Source organism: Harpegnathos saltator, unplaced genomic scaffold (genome assembly GCF_003227715.2).
Source record: "Harpegnathos saltator strain DR-91 unplaced genomic scaffold, Hsal_v8.6 scaffold684, whole genome shotgun sequence".
Taxonomy (NCBI): domain Eukaryota; kingdom Metazoa; phylum Arthropoda; class Insecta; order Hymenoptera; family Formicidae; genus Harpegnathos; species Harpegnathos saltator.
The window spans coordinates 338,802-353,291 of record NW_020230520.1 but is presented as its reverse complement, the minus strand read 5'-3'; the positions used below and the strand labels follow the sequence as shown (position 1 = coordinate 353,291).

Below are 14,490 nucleotides of genomic sequence, written 5' to 3'. Positions count from 1 at the left end.
ATTATTAAACTTGTAAATATTTTTGCTATGAAATATTTATTGAATGTATCAAAATATATTTTTGCAAATTATTCGATATTTGATTGATAACTTGTCACTGTCGCAACTAAATAAAAAAATTTGTTTAATAAAATAAAATAATTTGTTTTTTCTCACTGCGCACAATAATTGATTGAGTTGTGCAATTTGCATGTTGTACTATATGTTACATTTCATTATAACATTGTAATAATCATACTGTGTTTGTGTCGAAAGTCTTAATAACACTTGAATAAATGCAGCGTAGTAATGCTGAACATTAATACTTATTTTTTTACGGTCACATCGATTGCAATATATTAATTAATTAATTAACTTACTCAAAAATCTTATATAATAGCGATACTTTTTTTCTTATCATTCCTATTATCGGACCTAGCAAGAATTGGCAACTGTAGGTTACTTAATGATTTGTAAAACCTTTGAGGTCAAGGATTAGTGAAATTTTCATTTCCCGTAGTGAATTCCGGGATTCGAATGATTATTTCTCTGTAATACATTTCGAGATTCATTAAACAATATGTTTTTGGACAGGAATTTACGTCATGTAAAATTTATGAAATTGTTGGAGAATTAAAGAGTATCATAGAATAGTAGAAGAGTAAAATACATAATTTAATATCGACTAATTAATGATTATGTATGCAGAATATGAACAGAAATTTAAACAGAAATGTATGCACAACTCACCCCGAATTACGATTATTGGTATTAAATTGGTATTCGTTGATAGAAGAACGAAGAAACGGGGATATGTTATTTTGTTGAGCAGAAAGATCGGTGTTATTGTCATCACCCGGTAATAAGTTCTGAATCGAGATTGTATTAATGTCCGACTGCGGGAGCGTACACAGACATTTTCCACTCCTGATTATGTTGGGTGGGACTAAAAACGTGTATTTATAAGTCTTCTTATATAAAGATCATGTGTGTGCATCATCGATGATTTGTCAAGCATAATCTCCTTTGCAAAGTGACTATTGTTTAAAACAATATAAATAAATAAATTTTTTTTAACAGCAGATATTATTTCTAATTATAATAAAATACGTTGTATGCGCGATATTTCTATAGCTCTATATATATATTTTTTGTATCAAACAGTTTTTTAATTTACAGATGGTGTATTAAATATATAACAGCTTTTCTTATTACAAACTATTACAAATGCATTCATACGAATATATAAATGTATATATAAACAAAAGTAAATTTACTTACTGTAACAATTTTCTGCGTTACGACCTCGGAAGAAGAAAAGCACATTTCGTTTAGTCTTTCCAGAATTTTTTAATACGTCATTGACACCTAAACGTCTTGAATTTCCTGCAAATTTGATTTCGTTGATGTCTGATATTTAAAATCACGTATAATTAATTTAATAATTTTTATTCCATGAACGTTAACTATAATGTTCCATTTATTTTTACTACGTACATTATTATGCATGAAGTGTAGCAGTGTCAAACTTATTTTTTCATTAATATTGAGGAGTAATTTATAAAATATCCAACAATTGTAAGCTTCCACAAATATGAAACATTTATCTTATAGGATGAATGAGGCTACGTAGAAGCGTTTATAAGACAAACGTCACGTTATACAATATACAATATATACAATATATACAATATACATTAACTAGTAAATCCGCAAATAGTGTCACACTTTGATTTTGATACGTTTTAGATATCTAATCTATTCTATGATTGTAATTCTAATTTAATTTATAATATTGCAATCTAAGTCGAAACAAGAAACATATTTTTTGTAAATGCTCAATCGCAGATTCAGATTATAAATTGGCTTTTATGTTTCTAATTATCTTTCTTTATTTAAAACATTTTTTCTTATTTCTCCCCATTTTAAAGGTATTTGCTCAGAAACAGCCGATACTTTAAAAAGAATATTTTGTTCCTTAAATGTGCGATATATGCAGAGAAAAATATCATAGAAATTTTAATTTTAGATATATTTAAGACAATAATTTACATATAATTCATAATTCTCGTATACACATAATAATGTAGTTATTGATTAAAACATGTAAAACATATAAAACAGGGAACAAGAATTCAACGTTCGTGAAAAATGTAACATGTCAAACATAACTTGAACACTTACGTCGTTTAATTATGTAGACACACAAGATTACTAAAATTGTTACCAAAGCAATACAAGACATAATAGCGGCCCATATTGTAGATTTATTGAACGTAGCTGTGAATCATAAGTACACTCAATGGATACAAAATAACAAATAAACAATTATACGTGGCGTATATCCAAAGTTGAAGTATGTTTCGTAACATCGAACATTCTATATTTATTTGCACCTTTTGCTATTAAAGCAATAGAGTTTGCGTATGATTACGATTAACTTATTTAGTAGAATTACACATACAAAAACAGCAAGATAGCATTATCAGACGCAACAAATATATAAGCACAACACTCACTTGAATACGTCGTTGGGTCCGAAGCCTTCAACTTGCAATAAAGTGCTGGGTCACCAGTACTAAGAATTTCATCCATAAATCTATAAAATAAGAAAATGGACTCGATACAAAGCGCAGAAGAAATAGTTTGTCAAAGTATTTTCTCAAGATAATACTCCATGTCAAATAGAACTTTCGTTGACAAATCGCGATTGCGACATGTTTCTGGCATGCGTAACCATTGCTGATAATTATTACACGATATCATTTTAATTCAGTATTGATATTGATTGTTGTTGCAATCAATGAAAGTATAACGTGGTACGATTTGATGGTGATGAGAATTTAGTTTTCTGTATCCTGTAGCATAAAACCAAATCGAGAAATAATTTATACGCGTCTACGTAATACAACAAGCAGATAATAGAAGCTAATAATAGAAATTCCCGATCGACAATCGACAATCTTTATCGTTCGTGTACTACAATGAACATAAAAATCGACACGATACACAATGAAAAAGAAGACGCATTTTATCACGCAAAAAGAAGTAGTGCAGTAACTTTCGTACCCATCTAAGCATTCTCCACATTGAGACGGGTTCCGCGTAAACTCGTCTACTTGTTTACGATTATACTCTTTGCAGACGATATAGTCGATACAAAAACTTTCTGCTCTATCAAAAAAGCAGAATTGCCCGTTGGGACAATGAGAATCCACTTCACACATCATATCCTGTAACGTATAGAAACATGTTACTTCAGCTTCCGGTAGTATCCTGAATAATCGAGATAAATCTTTCAACCTTTCTTTTCTATGAAATTATGCATAAACGTATAATTGGCTTGAAGCTTTCTTCACACGTTTCTTGTTGTGTTGAATCACGTTATTTTTAATTTTAAATTACGTTATTATATCAAATTATGTTAAATGTCAAATGATATTGAATGACCTTATTTGAAGACGACTAGAGAAATGTAAAGAAAGCTTCAGCCAATCATACGCTTATATGTTTAGTCTAAAGGACATTTAATGGATTAAAGCGAAGGTTCTATATTTTTAACTTTCACTTTAAATTATCTTTAGATTACATTTTTTCGTGCAATTTGCAACAGAGATTTGTTTGTAAATAAAAAGATATTAGAATAGTTAGTATTACACACACACACATTTACATATAATATATATATATTTATAAACCTTCGAATATTCTCCATATAATGTAATTAATGGCATGAAATTAATGTTATAAATCATAGACCTGAATTTTCTGAGGGACGCACAAACGAGATTTCGATAAGTGGTTTATCTGACGCCGCGGAAAAAAGACGCACGGTGAGCCGACGTTCTTTCCTAACGAGGAACTGATAACCGTGTCGCGTGGTAGCGTCGGCGGTAAAGTGAATGAATGGACCAACAAGCGAGCCGTACGTATCATTTGTTCAGATACAACTGCTGACCAACGTCATAATATTAAGTAGCATTATCGTATATAGGATATCTATGAAAGTCATACCATGCAACTTTGCCAGAGCCGAGGGCTGCGTATAAAATAATGGAGATGTACTTCAAACGAAACCATCGACGCAAAGACGTGTTCGAAAGACATGGTTGAAGTGGCAGAAATATCGAAAAGAAAACAGGAAATCGAAACAACAATTCGGGGCAGAATAGCTCCTTTCTTCTCGAAAAGAGTTGAAATTGTGATCAATCGAGTCGCGCATAAACATATCGAGTCCACGGCCAACCGTAGACTCGAGAGAGTCCGCCGTATCATTTCCCGTGCGAGATCCTGCCAGGAAATACGGCACCTCCAGGGTAAAGATATATACTTTAAGCGTATGGAAATTTCCATTGATTACGTTTTCAATCATATTACGAGCGCGAAAGAAAAGCATCGTCGTCAGAGCACGGCGAGCTAACATTTTTTTCTTTTTCACAAAAGTCATCGGATATCGTCGGCAATTTAATGATCGTGTATATATATTTGCGCAATCACTGACGCTACAAAAGTACGGGAAGCTCGTGCCGTCTGACACCACTGCGTCGCGTCCTGATAAGCAATTTACGCTACGTGCGCGTGTCTCATAAGCGGACGACTGCTGGCTCGTGCAATTAATTCTACTCACGATTTTTAATGCCCTTTCTCCTTTCGCACTCGAAAAATCACCGTTCCCACAATTTTCCACGAATTTTTCCACCTTGTAGAACGTTCAAACTCGAATTTCACGACACGACACCACACGTACAATGTAGTAACTTCAGAACACTCGAACGCGTCCTGGAGTTCGTCTTCAAAGGAACTGAGCCTAAAGTGAGGAGTTTGTTTTTCAACACTTGCTCTTGCACCATTGATCTTCTAATACGTTCTCACCGGCTGAAACGGCATTAGCTTAATCCACAGTGAGAAATATTGAAACATAAAAGCGCCTCTAACTGATGAACAAAGTCGGATAGAAGAAACGTGTGTGCGTACTTCTTTCATACTTCCGTGCGCAAAATGTACACTTGAAGTTATGTCCGTATGCTTTGAAACGCACTATACCAAGTGGCTCGGAGCGACAGTCGATTTTTATTTTACTGGAAGGAGGGCTATGAAAGCCAAATTTATGCAGACTCCCGTCTACGCGAGAATTCTCGTTTGGGTACATGTTTACTGATGACATCAGGAACACATCAAATGGCACCACTGCGAACCTTACGTGACAATCAGTTGATAGGAATGAAATGATAAGAGTTCTTAGTTATACTCGTAATGTCAGATATTTTATATGTTATCACTCCGGCTCCTAGCATAAAAGATTATCGCACAAAAAGAGAGAGAGAGAGAGAGAGAGAGAGAGAGAGAGAGAGAGAGAGAGAGAAGAAAATTCTAATAGGAGGGAATGAGACGTCAATATTAAGTTAACGTCTTAATTTGCTCGTTGCTGACTTCTTTCTGTTTGTTTTTTTGATTAACATCCGGAATCCTATATTCATTCAACGTCGTAATCAGACGCTATAGTATTTAAAAAAATATTTAAAAAAAAAATAACGTCTGAACTCTCAATAGTTTATGACTGCTCGCGAATTAATTACCAACTTCACACAAAATGGCGAGACTTCAAACCGGACGTCACACGAGAGCGTGTTCAAGCTTATCAGAATCAGCATTTCAGAGCCCGTCCCGACAGAGTATCGTCACGACGCACAGTGGGTCGAAGCCTAAGAAATAACGGACATGGACCCAAAAATGAAAGTGTCGAAATGTTGACTTTTGTTCATAAATATTAATAGTAAATTAATCGCAGATTACTGATATAACGTCATTCACTTTGAATATTCTCGTAATTTTCTTATAAATGTACCGGAATATAGGTCATTCTAACATATGTAATTCCCGCGACTTTTCCGCATCAATGTTTCAAGTTGTTGTATTATCTATACATAGCATGGATTATCCAATGCACGTTTTTCCTACGTTATTACTCATATTTTAAATTAACAAAAATGATATCAAAGTCAGTTTTATCGTATTTCTTGAATATCTTCCGAGACAATATATTATCTGTGAGAAAAAGTACGTGTTATAAAATTTATTTTTAAGTTATAGAAAAATGCTTGCATTCTGCATAATTGTATCATATTCAGTAAACCTTATACTACACGCCTATGAAGATGTTACATGCCGCTAGGTGTCGTTTGAGTATAAACTCGCCACTTGGGCGGATTGAATGGACAGATTTAATTATATTGTTATTACATAACAAATTGCGGAGTAGTACATGCAAATGGAGGGATTTCTCGTTTGCGCGAGTAGATGTCAGGAGTTGTACTAAATGGCTAGAATGCAATTGATTCCGAATAATTAATGCGTAAGATTACTCATTATTAAATGGAAGTGTTTTGCTTCCATGCATTGATGCGATCGACATCCGCCGATGATGCTGCTTGGCTAATAACGCCAAAGCGTGTCGCACAGTAGGCTGATACACAGCAAATCACGGATATAGCAGATTTCACTTTCTATTATGTTTACCTTTCTAAGATTTCACCACTTGGATGATGCAATATTTTATTTATTCCTCTTTACGCGTGTGCGAGTATGTGTAATAAATTTATTTTATTTATTAATAATTTATATATTATATATCATATATTATATAATATTTATTTATATTTCTTTATTTTATATATTAACTTACTTTATATATTTCATTTATTTTTTTTTAATCCTTAAAAACTATCCCTGTGGAACTATAAAATAACTATTGCACAGCCATCATTATATCACGGAAAATTCATCTTTTTATTAGAAAAGCAAATAACTATATATATTTTCATTATATGGAAATGATATCTGCTATTATTTGCAACCTGCAATATTTTTATCCACTATAGTCTTTTTTATTATAATAAGAAAAGTTTTCATATTTTCCCATTGTACATTGTATGTAAATTTTGATGAAGTATGTTTCATATAATTTCCTATTCTATTTCTTAACGAAATAGAATGTACTTTCCCATCCAATTTTTAGTTTTTAATATAAACATATATAGCGATTTTCGCTCAGAGAATTTTACATATTTTGCGAAAGATGCATCCTGATTTCCATTAACGCGTTACATTATCGTCTCGACACATTATTATACACATGCATGAATTTTTTGCACAATTGAAATTTCCGCACATACGTGCATATTGAAGCTTAAGAGATATATAAAATATCCAGATAACGCAAGATGTTTCAGAATCATCTCAAACATGCCTGAGGTATCTTAGGAAGAATATTCCCCCAGAACATCCCGAACAGGACGCCCTGGTGAAAATATTTCTACAAGAAACTACAAGAAACTGCGTGAATTCAGGACGTTTCATATCATCTGGACATATATCACTAATTTGAACTGTGAAATTCCGAGAAAACAATGCAAAAAGAGACGAATGTGCTGATAAGATATAATATACACCATAAACGAAACGTGTTAGTACACATTGCCAACATTGGGTGAAGACATTCGCTTGATGGCGACCAAACGCCCCTGGCTTCTCGATGCTTCTAGAAAGACACGATGGATCCTTCCATGGTATCAACGCCCACAAATCGCACAGTTGCACACAAGATCAAGTTAATGTACGCAGAAACGAATGAACGATGCCCGAGTCAAATTAAATGCAACTTGCACGTGAAGAAACGAATAACATCAGGAAATGTCACTACGATCCTCTGACAAGTAACACTACCCAAGTGCCATCTTGGGATTGACTTGGCAATATGCGCGTTTTGTAGAGAATCGAAAAATATTTGATACGTATTTTTTCTTTTCGGCAGACATGATGTTTTAAGGGATAAAAATTTTGAAAAATTTGAAAAATCAACTCTCCTGCATTGATAATAATCATCTTTTGACCCTCATCACAGAATATTCATTTTCCTAATATATAAAATCAACTGCTCATGAATTTCTCCGGGTAAGGGTTGAAGTAAATGTTTATTAATTTTTTATAACAAATTCAATTTTGACAACAAAATTTAAGACATAGTCTCGACTTAATTTTTCCCTAATTTTCCGTAGAATCGAATGGCGCTGCTAATTTTTCCATACTTTACATTTTGCAACAATTTCTTTAAACAATAATTGTTTAAACAATAAAAACATTGTTCTTTTTTCATTAAAAAAATCACCTTTCAACACCGACCTCATCCACGTATTCACTTTCTTAATATATCTACTGGTCTGCCTATGGGCCTTATTACATTATTCAAAAATCAATATTTCAATACCTCAATTTTTATCCCTTAAAACATCATGTCTGCCGAAAAGAAAAGATACTTATCAAATATTTTTCGATTCTCTACAAAACGCGTATATTGCCAAGTGAATCCCAAGATGGCACTTGGGTAGTGGTACTTGTGAGTCACAAATGTTGCGTTCAGCGGAAAAAACTGCTCCGCTTCCGTAGCAAACGTCTCCGATTGGTACGTCTGTTCGGATCTGCCAAAGATTTAAAAGAATTCTCCAATCATGAACATTTGCTACTGAGCAGTTTTCTCCGCTGAACGTAACCATTATCTCGGCGGCTCACGATGTGAGAACTGCATACACATACACATAATATGAACCACTTGTAATCGCAATCTTGATTCATAATTATCACGTGATTGAGAAATATTCCGCTTTGATCGATGACAGAAATATCTGAACGGCGAATTGAACGCGGGGCACGCGTTAGAATTGCGTCAGAAAAAAGCCTGTTACCAAAGGATTTATCAACATCCTTGGTAATAGCCGGCTGCCGACAGACATTTGACGGTTCCGTGAGATATTGCGAGGACCGAGATCTTCCCAGCGGCCGAAAATAGCCGGAAAAGAACGTTATCTCGAGCCCCCTCGCACTTGGTCTCGAATCGCCTCGTGCCGCATTAAAATTTCCCAACACCGCATTCGCTCGTGCGAATCATTGTTAGCGCATGTATTTATTGACTCCGATTTCCTCTACCTGTCGCCCGTGATTTACCTTATATCAGTGATTATAATTCGAATTTGAGCGCACAACTCGGTCGCTTCTCGACGAGCGATATTTACCCGCCACACGCGCTAAACATTCGCTCGCGTCTTGACTTGCGCTTCGCGACGTACATAATCTCCGTTGCTACTGATGGTCCTGAAGAGAGAAGTAACAAAGTAGACTTGATCAAAATCTGTATCTCGAAACAAGCTTCGACAAGTGTCTTTCATAAGAAACGCGTAAGTGGTGGGTCGTAAATAAATTCGTGACGCGAACGACGGGGTGTCGCGTCCCTTCGGATGCAGTCGTCTTTCATTACCAATCATTGCGTTTCGTTTTATGATGGACTTACTGTCGTTTGCATGTTGCCAGGTAGATACGAGACCGTTTTTAGAAAACGAATAACTTCGCAGAACACTTCAAATGCGTCGCAAAGTGTATTTCTTATATTCCCGATTCTCGATCAGGTGATTAATTTACCCTTTTACTTCGCAACGAACAGATATTCCATCGCGTCGGAAACTGTACTGAACTTGCCTACTATCGTGATCGCTCCTGCCACTCCTTTTTATACCTTATTCCCCCACTTTTGATGGTCATCGTGACTCCATTATGATAATAAGAATAGTGTGCTAATGTGGCCCTCAGTAGTGTGGCTTTCAGTAAAGTGTCTATTTGAATAAAATAGAGTATCTTTAATGAATTCCATTGAATTAGGAAAACATTTTTTTTAACATGAATAAAATGTGAGATGATATATATCTTATAGTAAGAGGCGAGATATATATGTTTACATATGTAGTTTATCACGTTATATAATTTATTATCGCTCAAATTTATTGTTCTTATTTAAACAATGAAAATGCCTCATTGAATGAGAAACCAACTATTTTATAAAAATATTCTTATCTAGCCATAATATTAAAAATTTTTTAATCTTTTGTTTTTCTTAACAGCCTTTAATAGCCCCTCCTTTAGTCTTAATAGCCTTAATATTTCCTTTTCTATTTTGCGATAATCTATGCTTGAAATATTAATTTTATGTATTTATATTCCCTATGTATTTATATTCTAATTCTATCCTGTCTACTCATCGAATCTTCAAAACAATGAAACATCGACGAACAAATATTTTCATTGTTGTGCTAGCTTTTAAGCAGTCAGGCATAAAAACTCAGATTTATATATTTGTGTGCACGTCACTGAATGCTGTCTGGCAACTGCTTCGACGTGATTCGCGCTCTGGCAAAATGGAGTATATATAATTTCGCGCCAATTTCTTGAGAAAGTTCTAGAATTATTCCCTAGTCAATAAATATCTTGTTCATAAAATTATAACTTCCAAAACTATAATTTTATGACAATAGAATGAGATAAAATATTTGTAATATCATCAAATGTAATTGCTTTTCATCTTAAACATTACTAAATGCATAAAAAATGTAACAAAGTGAAAGTTGTAAGACTCTTATTTGACTAGATATTAATAGTACGAAAAAAAAAATGAAATGTATTCGTTGTTGTATTTGATACACGTACTTATTATTGGCTTTAGTTGAATCCATTCATCGTGTCATAACTTCATAATAAAATAAATATACCTTGAAATGCATCTGACGATTGTAGAAAAATAAACATGTCCAATATAGGTAACACATAAATACCAATGCCTGAATCTCACAAAATAATATTACAATATGTAATATTACCCAAATATTATTATATTAATCGGATCATGAGCTGAGATTCTGATGAAAAATTGAAATAATCAGTTGAGACAGAGGTTTAATAAAAAAAGATCAACACTTTTTTGTCAAGTAAAAAACATAATATGTATTTTTCACCTTAATATGTATTATATACACTAATAAAAAATGGAAACTGCTTAGGATCTAATGCAATGTGACATTGTAATAAGCAATATAGTAATATAATACTTAATATATTCAAACATATTTTTAAGTTTGAAGCCTTAAATTAGAAGCTACCAAAACATAATAATTTTCAAACAAGTATATTATGGGACATTATCGAGAATTCGCTGTTGTTTTACACGCTTCGCTTATGATCGATTGTCCGTATTTATCGTAGTCCGTAGTTTAATCGTTTGTGGTTCGTGCTAATTACTGTTCGTTACACGTAATTCTTTTTTCGCATAAACAACACTCTCTTGGAGAGACAATAAGTTTGAAAATCCAGTGCGCCGCTATTTGATTAGGAGAAACATGAGTAACGATTTTGCAAACAATTAACTCACTTTCTATTGTTAGGATTATCACATTAACATTACATGTTTTCTGAAAATGTACAAATTTCATGTCAAAGGAGAACATCAATAAGTATATGGAAGGTCCGTTTTGCGCGATTTTTTGAATTATCTAAATATATACGGAGAGTGTGTGTGTGTGTACTCTCTCTCTCTCTCTCTCTCCCTCTCTCTCTCTCTCTCTCTCTCTCCCCCTCCCTCCCTCTCTCTCTCTCTCTCTCATATTCTTACCCAGGTACTACTTTATCGTTTAAGGATTCTTTTTCTTCACTGCAACCGTACTGCATTATAAGATCGCAGAGAAATGTCAATCGTAATTTCGCTTTTGTGACATATGCTTTGTAGTATATGTTGAAATAAATCGATTATCTTTGCATATGATTACTTATACTCGGCAAAATAAATTTATGTAACATATTTTAACAACTCTTATTATGGTACATAGTTAATAGATTGTTATAAATCTCAATTGATCATTACAAGATTGCCAAAGAGATTTAGCGCAGAAAGGAGAAATAAGGAAATCTTTATTTTACATTCAACGTGAAGCAACAAAATTATATTATCGATACTATTAGTAAGCTACAGCCATAATAAGCTGTACATTAAAATGAATAGTTGTAAAAAATGTAAGATTTCCCATAAATGATAAGAGTGCATGTACTTGAAGCAAAAGAATATCAACTGATGGTTCTGATTGTAAAATATAATCATCTATATACACAAAAATATATGGTCACAATAATATGTATATTTATATTCTCTTGGTTGATACGCAAATCTCATGTTCTGTGTTTCTTGGACATATGTCCTAAAGTGCCCAAGCTAGGATATATGTAAATTAAACATAAATGCTTATAATTTTCTTATTAATAACCAAATTATAGATTTCCTGAATATTGTATTAATTTATGCTACCAAACATACATCTTATGTATGACATGGCAAAACAACAAATTTATTGCAACTCATAGAGAATGCAAGAGAGAAATCTGTATGACATTTCACTTGTGACATCATAATCCAATATGGTTATAGTAAGGAAACAAGAGCCTTAAATTTACTGTATATGTTATTCCACCAAACTTATTAGCAACAAATCGTCTTTCACATCACTTCCATACCATTTTGTGTGTTTTCTGTAAAGCCTAATGTGGATGTCGGTGCATCTTGTGAGGTTTCTTCTAGAGCTTGCGCATCCATGCCCTCAGGAATGGCGCTTGCTGTTGTAGTGGCACAATCGTCCCAATTGATCTTAAATCTAGTGACACGTGGTTTATCACCTAATATATTCCTTTGAACTTTATCAAATTGTGGCTGCGGAGGTGGATTTTCCCTGAGTTCTGCATCCGTGTATTCATTATTTATGAAGTAACCAACACGAACAAATTCATGACCTCTGTAGGAGCAAGTAAGCAATACAACAGTTACACCCAGAGCATCGTTTACTGGAATCCTGCTTACATCCGGAGGATCAGCCTATAAAATTAAATCATAATCAATATTTAAAAATCAAAGAAATAAATAAGACAAATTGCAAACTTATCTTAGATATAGCAAAGCACACTCGTAGCTGATTTGTTGAGATGCATTACCTGAAATACAAACATGTGTCTTCCTTCTGGAATCGGGCCGACATAGATTGTATCCAAGACTTGATCAAACTCCTCTGACTCTGCACTGCCCACATATATCATCTTCCATTCCAAATCTGCAAAAACATAAGCGTTACACATCATGTTTCCACATGAGAATCGACTACGAAGCATCGACCACCGCGTGAAGAAGCTTGACTGGCGGAAATCATCCTGAAACTCGAACATACGTGCACCGATTATACGCCGCACCGATATCGTTATCTCGCGGTTAAAGTGAATCGTCGTAAATACTCATGAACAAATGCATGTCCTTGAAGAAGCTGTGACATCACAGTTGTAAAATTAACCTAGAGACTGAAAACCGCGTGCACCCCGCTCGCATCTAAGTCGAGAGTTTCCCTTCGCGCGAATTATTCGCCTTCGCGGCGATACAGGCGGGACACACCTTCTTTGAGTTCCTCGATGCACTCGAACGTGACCTCGAACTGGAACGGATTCAGGAACGGCGACGGATTATCGAGGACCGCGACGTTCGCGAGCTGAACCTTTGCCATGGTAGAGAGATACGTCCGAGTAAAGTTGAGATTCCAAGCAACGCTCGCTCGCGCGCGTCTGCACTCGACGATTCCGCTCGTGGGTATGCCACCACTGATCCCGACTGTTCGAACGCGATTATTCACTGTGCAATCGTGGGACTGCCTGTTGTGGGATAAACAACTTCATCGCAGCCGCACGGGACAGTTTGGCGGCAAACGAACCGAAGAGCGCTTCCGGTGGTGATGCCGCGCGGCGGCTCACCGCCGGCGACGAAGGCCGTTCGTTCGATCCGTCATCCGGAGTTCTCGACGTGAGACGCGTTACGACGGGCGTTAACGAGCGTGGCGAAAAATTCGCGTTAGGAATTACGGAGCAGCTTACGTCCACGGGACGCTGCATTTTCGCGCTGCGAAGCTCGCTTGTTTACCACTTGAACATCGCTCTCGCCGCGCGCTTCTGCACTTCTCGGAATAACGTCTCGCGTTTCAACGGCGAGCAGAACGGAGTCCGGGAACGGATATCGCGTTCGTGGTCAATTTCGTGGGAGAATAGGCTCGTGCGGAACGGTATGTTTATTTAGAACGCGAGAAAATTTCCTCTCGAAGCTGCGTAAGAAAGTGCACGTTTGAAGCACGCACGCGATGGAATGCGCGCTGCGAACGCGTGGCGGCCAATAAGAAACGCGGAACCATGGAGCGTCTCTGTCGATGTCATGGAGGTGTTGACTTATGCATTTGCGAAATGCATCTTCCTTTCGTTTTCCTTTTACCTGTCAACTCTGAGCCAGAGTACTACACACCTTTGTTTCACGTGGAACAAAAAAATACATTTTTTACGCACACAGGCTGCATTCAGCAGAGGAAGCACAGTTACAAATTCGCCAATCGGATTGGCGTATGCCTCCTGGTTAATCCTGGTTGACTCTAAAATCATACACCAATCAGATCCATGAATTTTACAACGTGCGAAGCATTCCTGTAGACCCTTAAGCGAGAAGCATACACTTTTGCATAAAGGCATGATACACAACACATAAGAAAATGAACCAATCAGAGTCTTTCATTTCCAGAAAATACAGATTCTTCTTAACAGAAATCAAGATCCTAATTCGTTGATTTCTTT

At 35.4% G+C, this 14,490-nt stretch overlaps 2 protein-coding genes across 3 annotated transcripts; both read right to left on the bottom strand.

Annotated features, from left to right (window-relative positions):
* Positions 1–155: 155 nt before the first annotated feature.
* LOC105188464 (uncharacterized) lies at positions 156–9,582 on the bottom strand. 2 transcript variants are annotated; one of them, XM_011149939.3, is made up of 7 exons: positions 9,320–9,582; positions 3,049–3,212; positions 2,499–2,578; positions 2,164–2,259; positions 1,261–1,365; positions 730–925; positions 156–528 (listed from the first exon to the last, which is right to left on the bottom strand). In XM_011149939.3, the coding sequence occupies exons 1-7, from the start codon at positions 9,329–9,331 to the stop codon at positions 468–470; spliced, it is 714 nt and encodes a 237-aa protein (XP_011148241.1). In that variant the 5' UTR covers positions 9,332–9,582; the 3' UTR covers positions 156–467. The 2 variants fall into 2 exon arrangements, with proteins under 2 accessions (XP_011148241.1, XP_011148244.1); XM_011149942.3 differs by lacking the exon at positions 2,164–2,259 and having other exon boundaries at positions 9,320–9,581.
* Positions 9,583–10,890: 1,308 nt separating this feature from the next.
* On the bottom strand, positions 10,891–14,016 carry asf1 (histone chaperone asf1). The gene is made up of 3 exons (XM_011149943.3): positions 13,277–14,016; positions 12,829–12,944; positions 10,891–12,712 (listed from the first exon to the last, which is right to left on the bottom strand). The coding sequence occupies exons 1-3, from the start codon at positions 13,383–13,385 to the stop codon at positions 12,341–12,343; spliced, it is 597 nt and encodes a 198-aa protein (XP_011148245.1). The 5' UTR covers positions 13,386–14,016; the 3' UTR covers positions 10,891–12,340.
* Between the last annotated feature and the right edge of the window lie 474 nt (positions 14,017–14,490).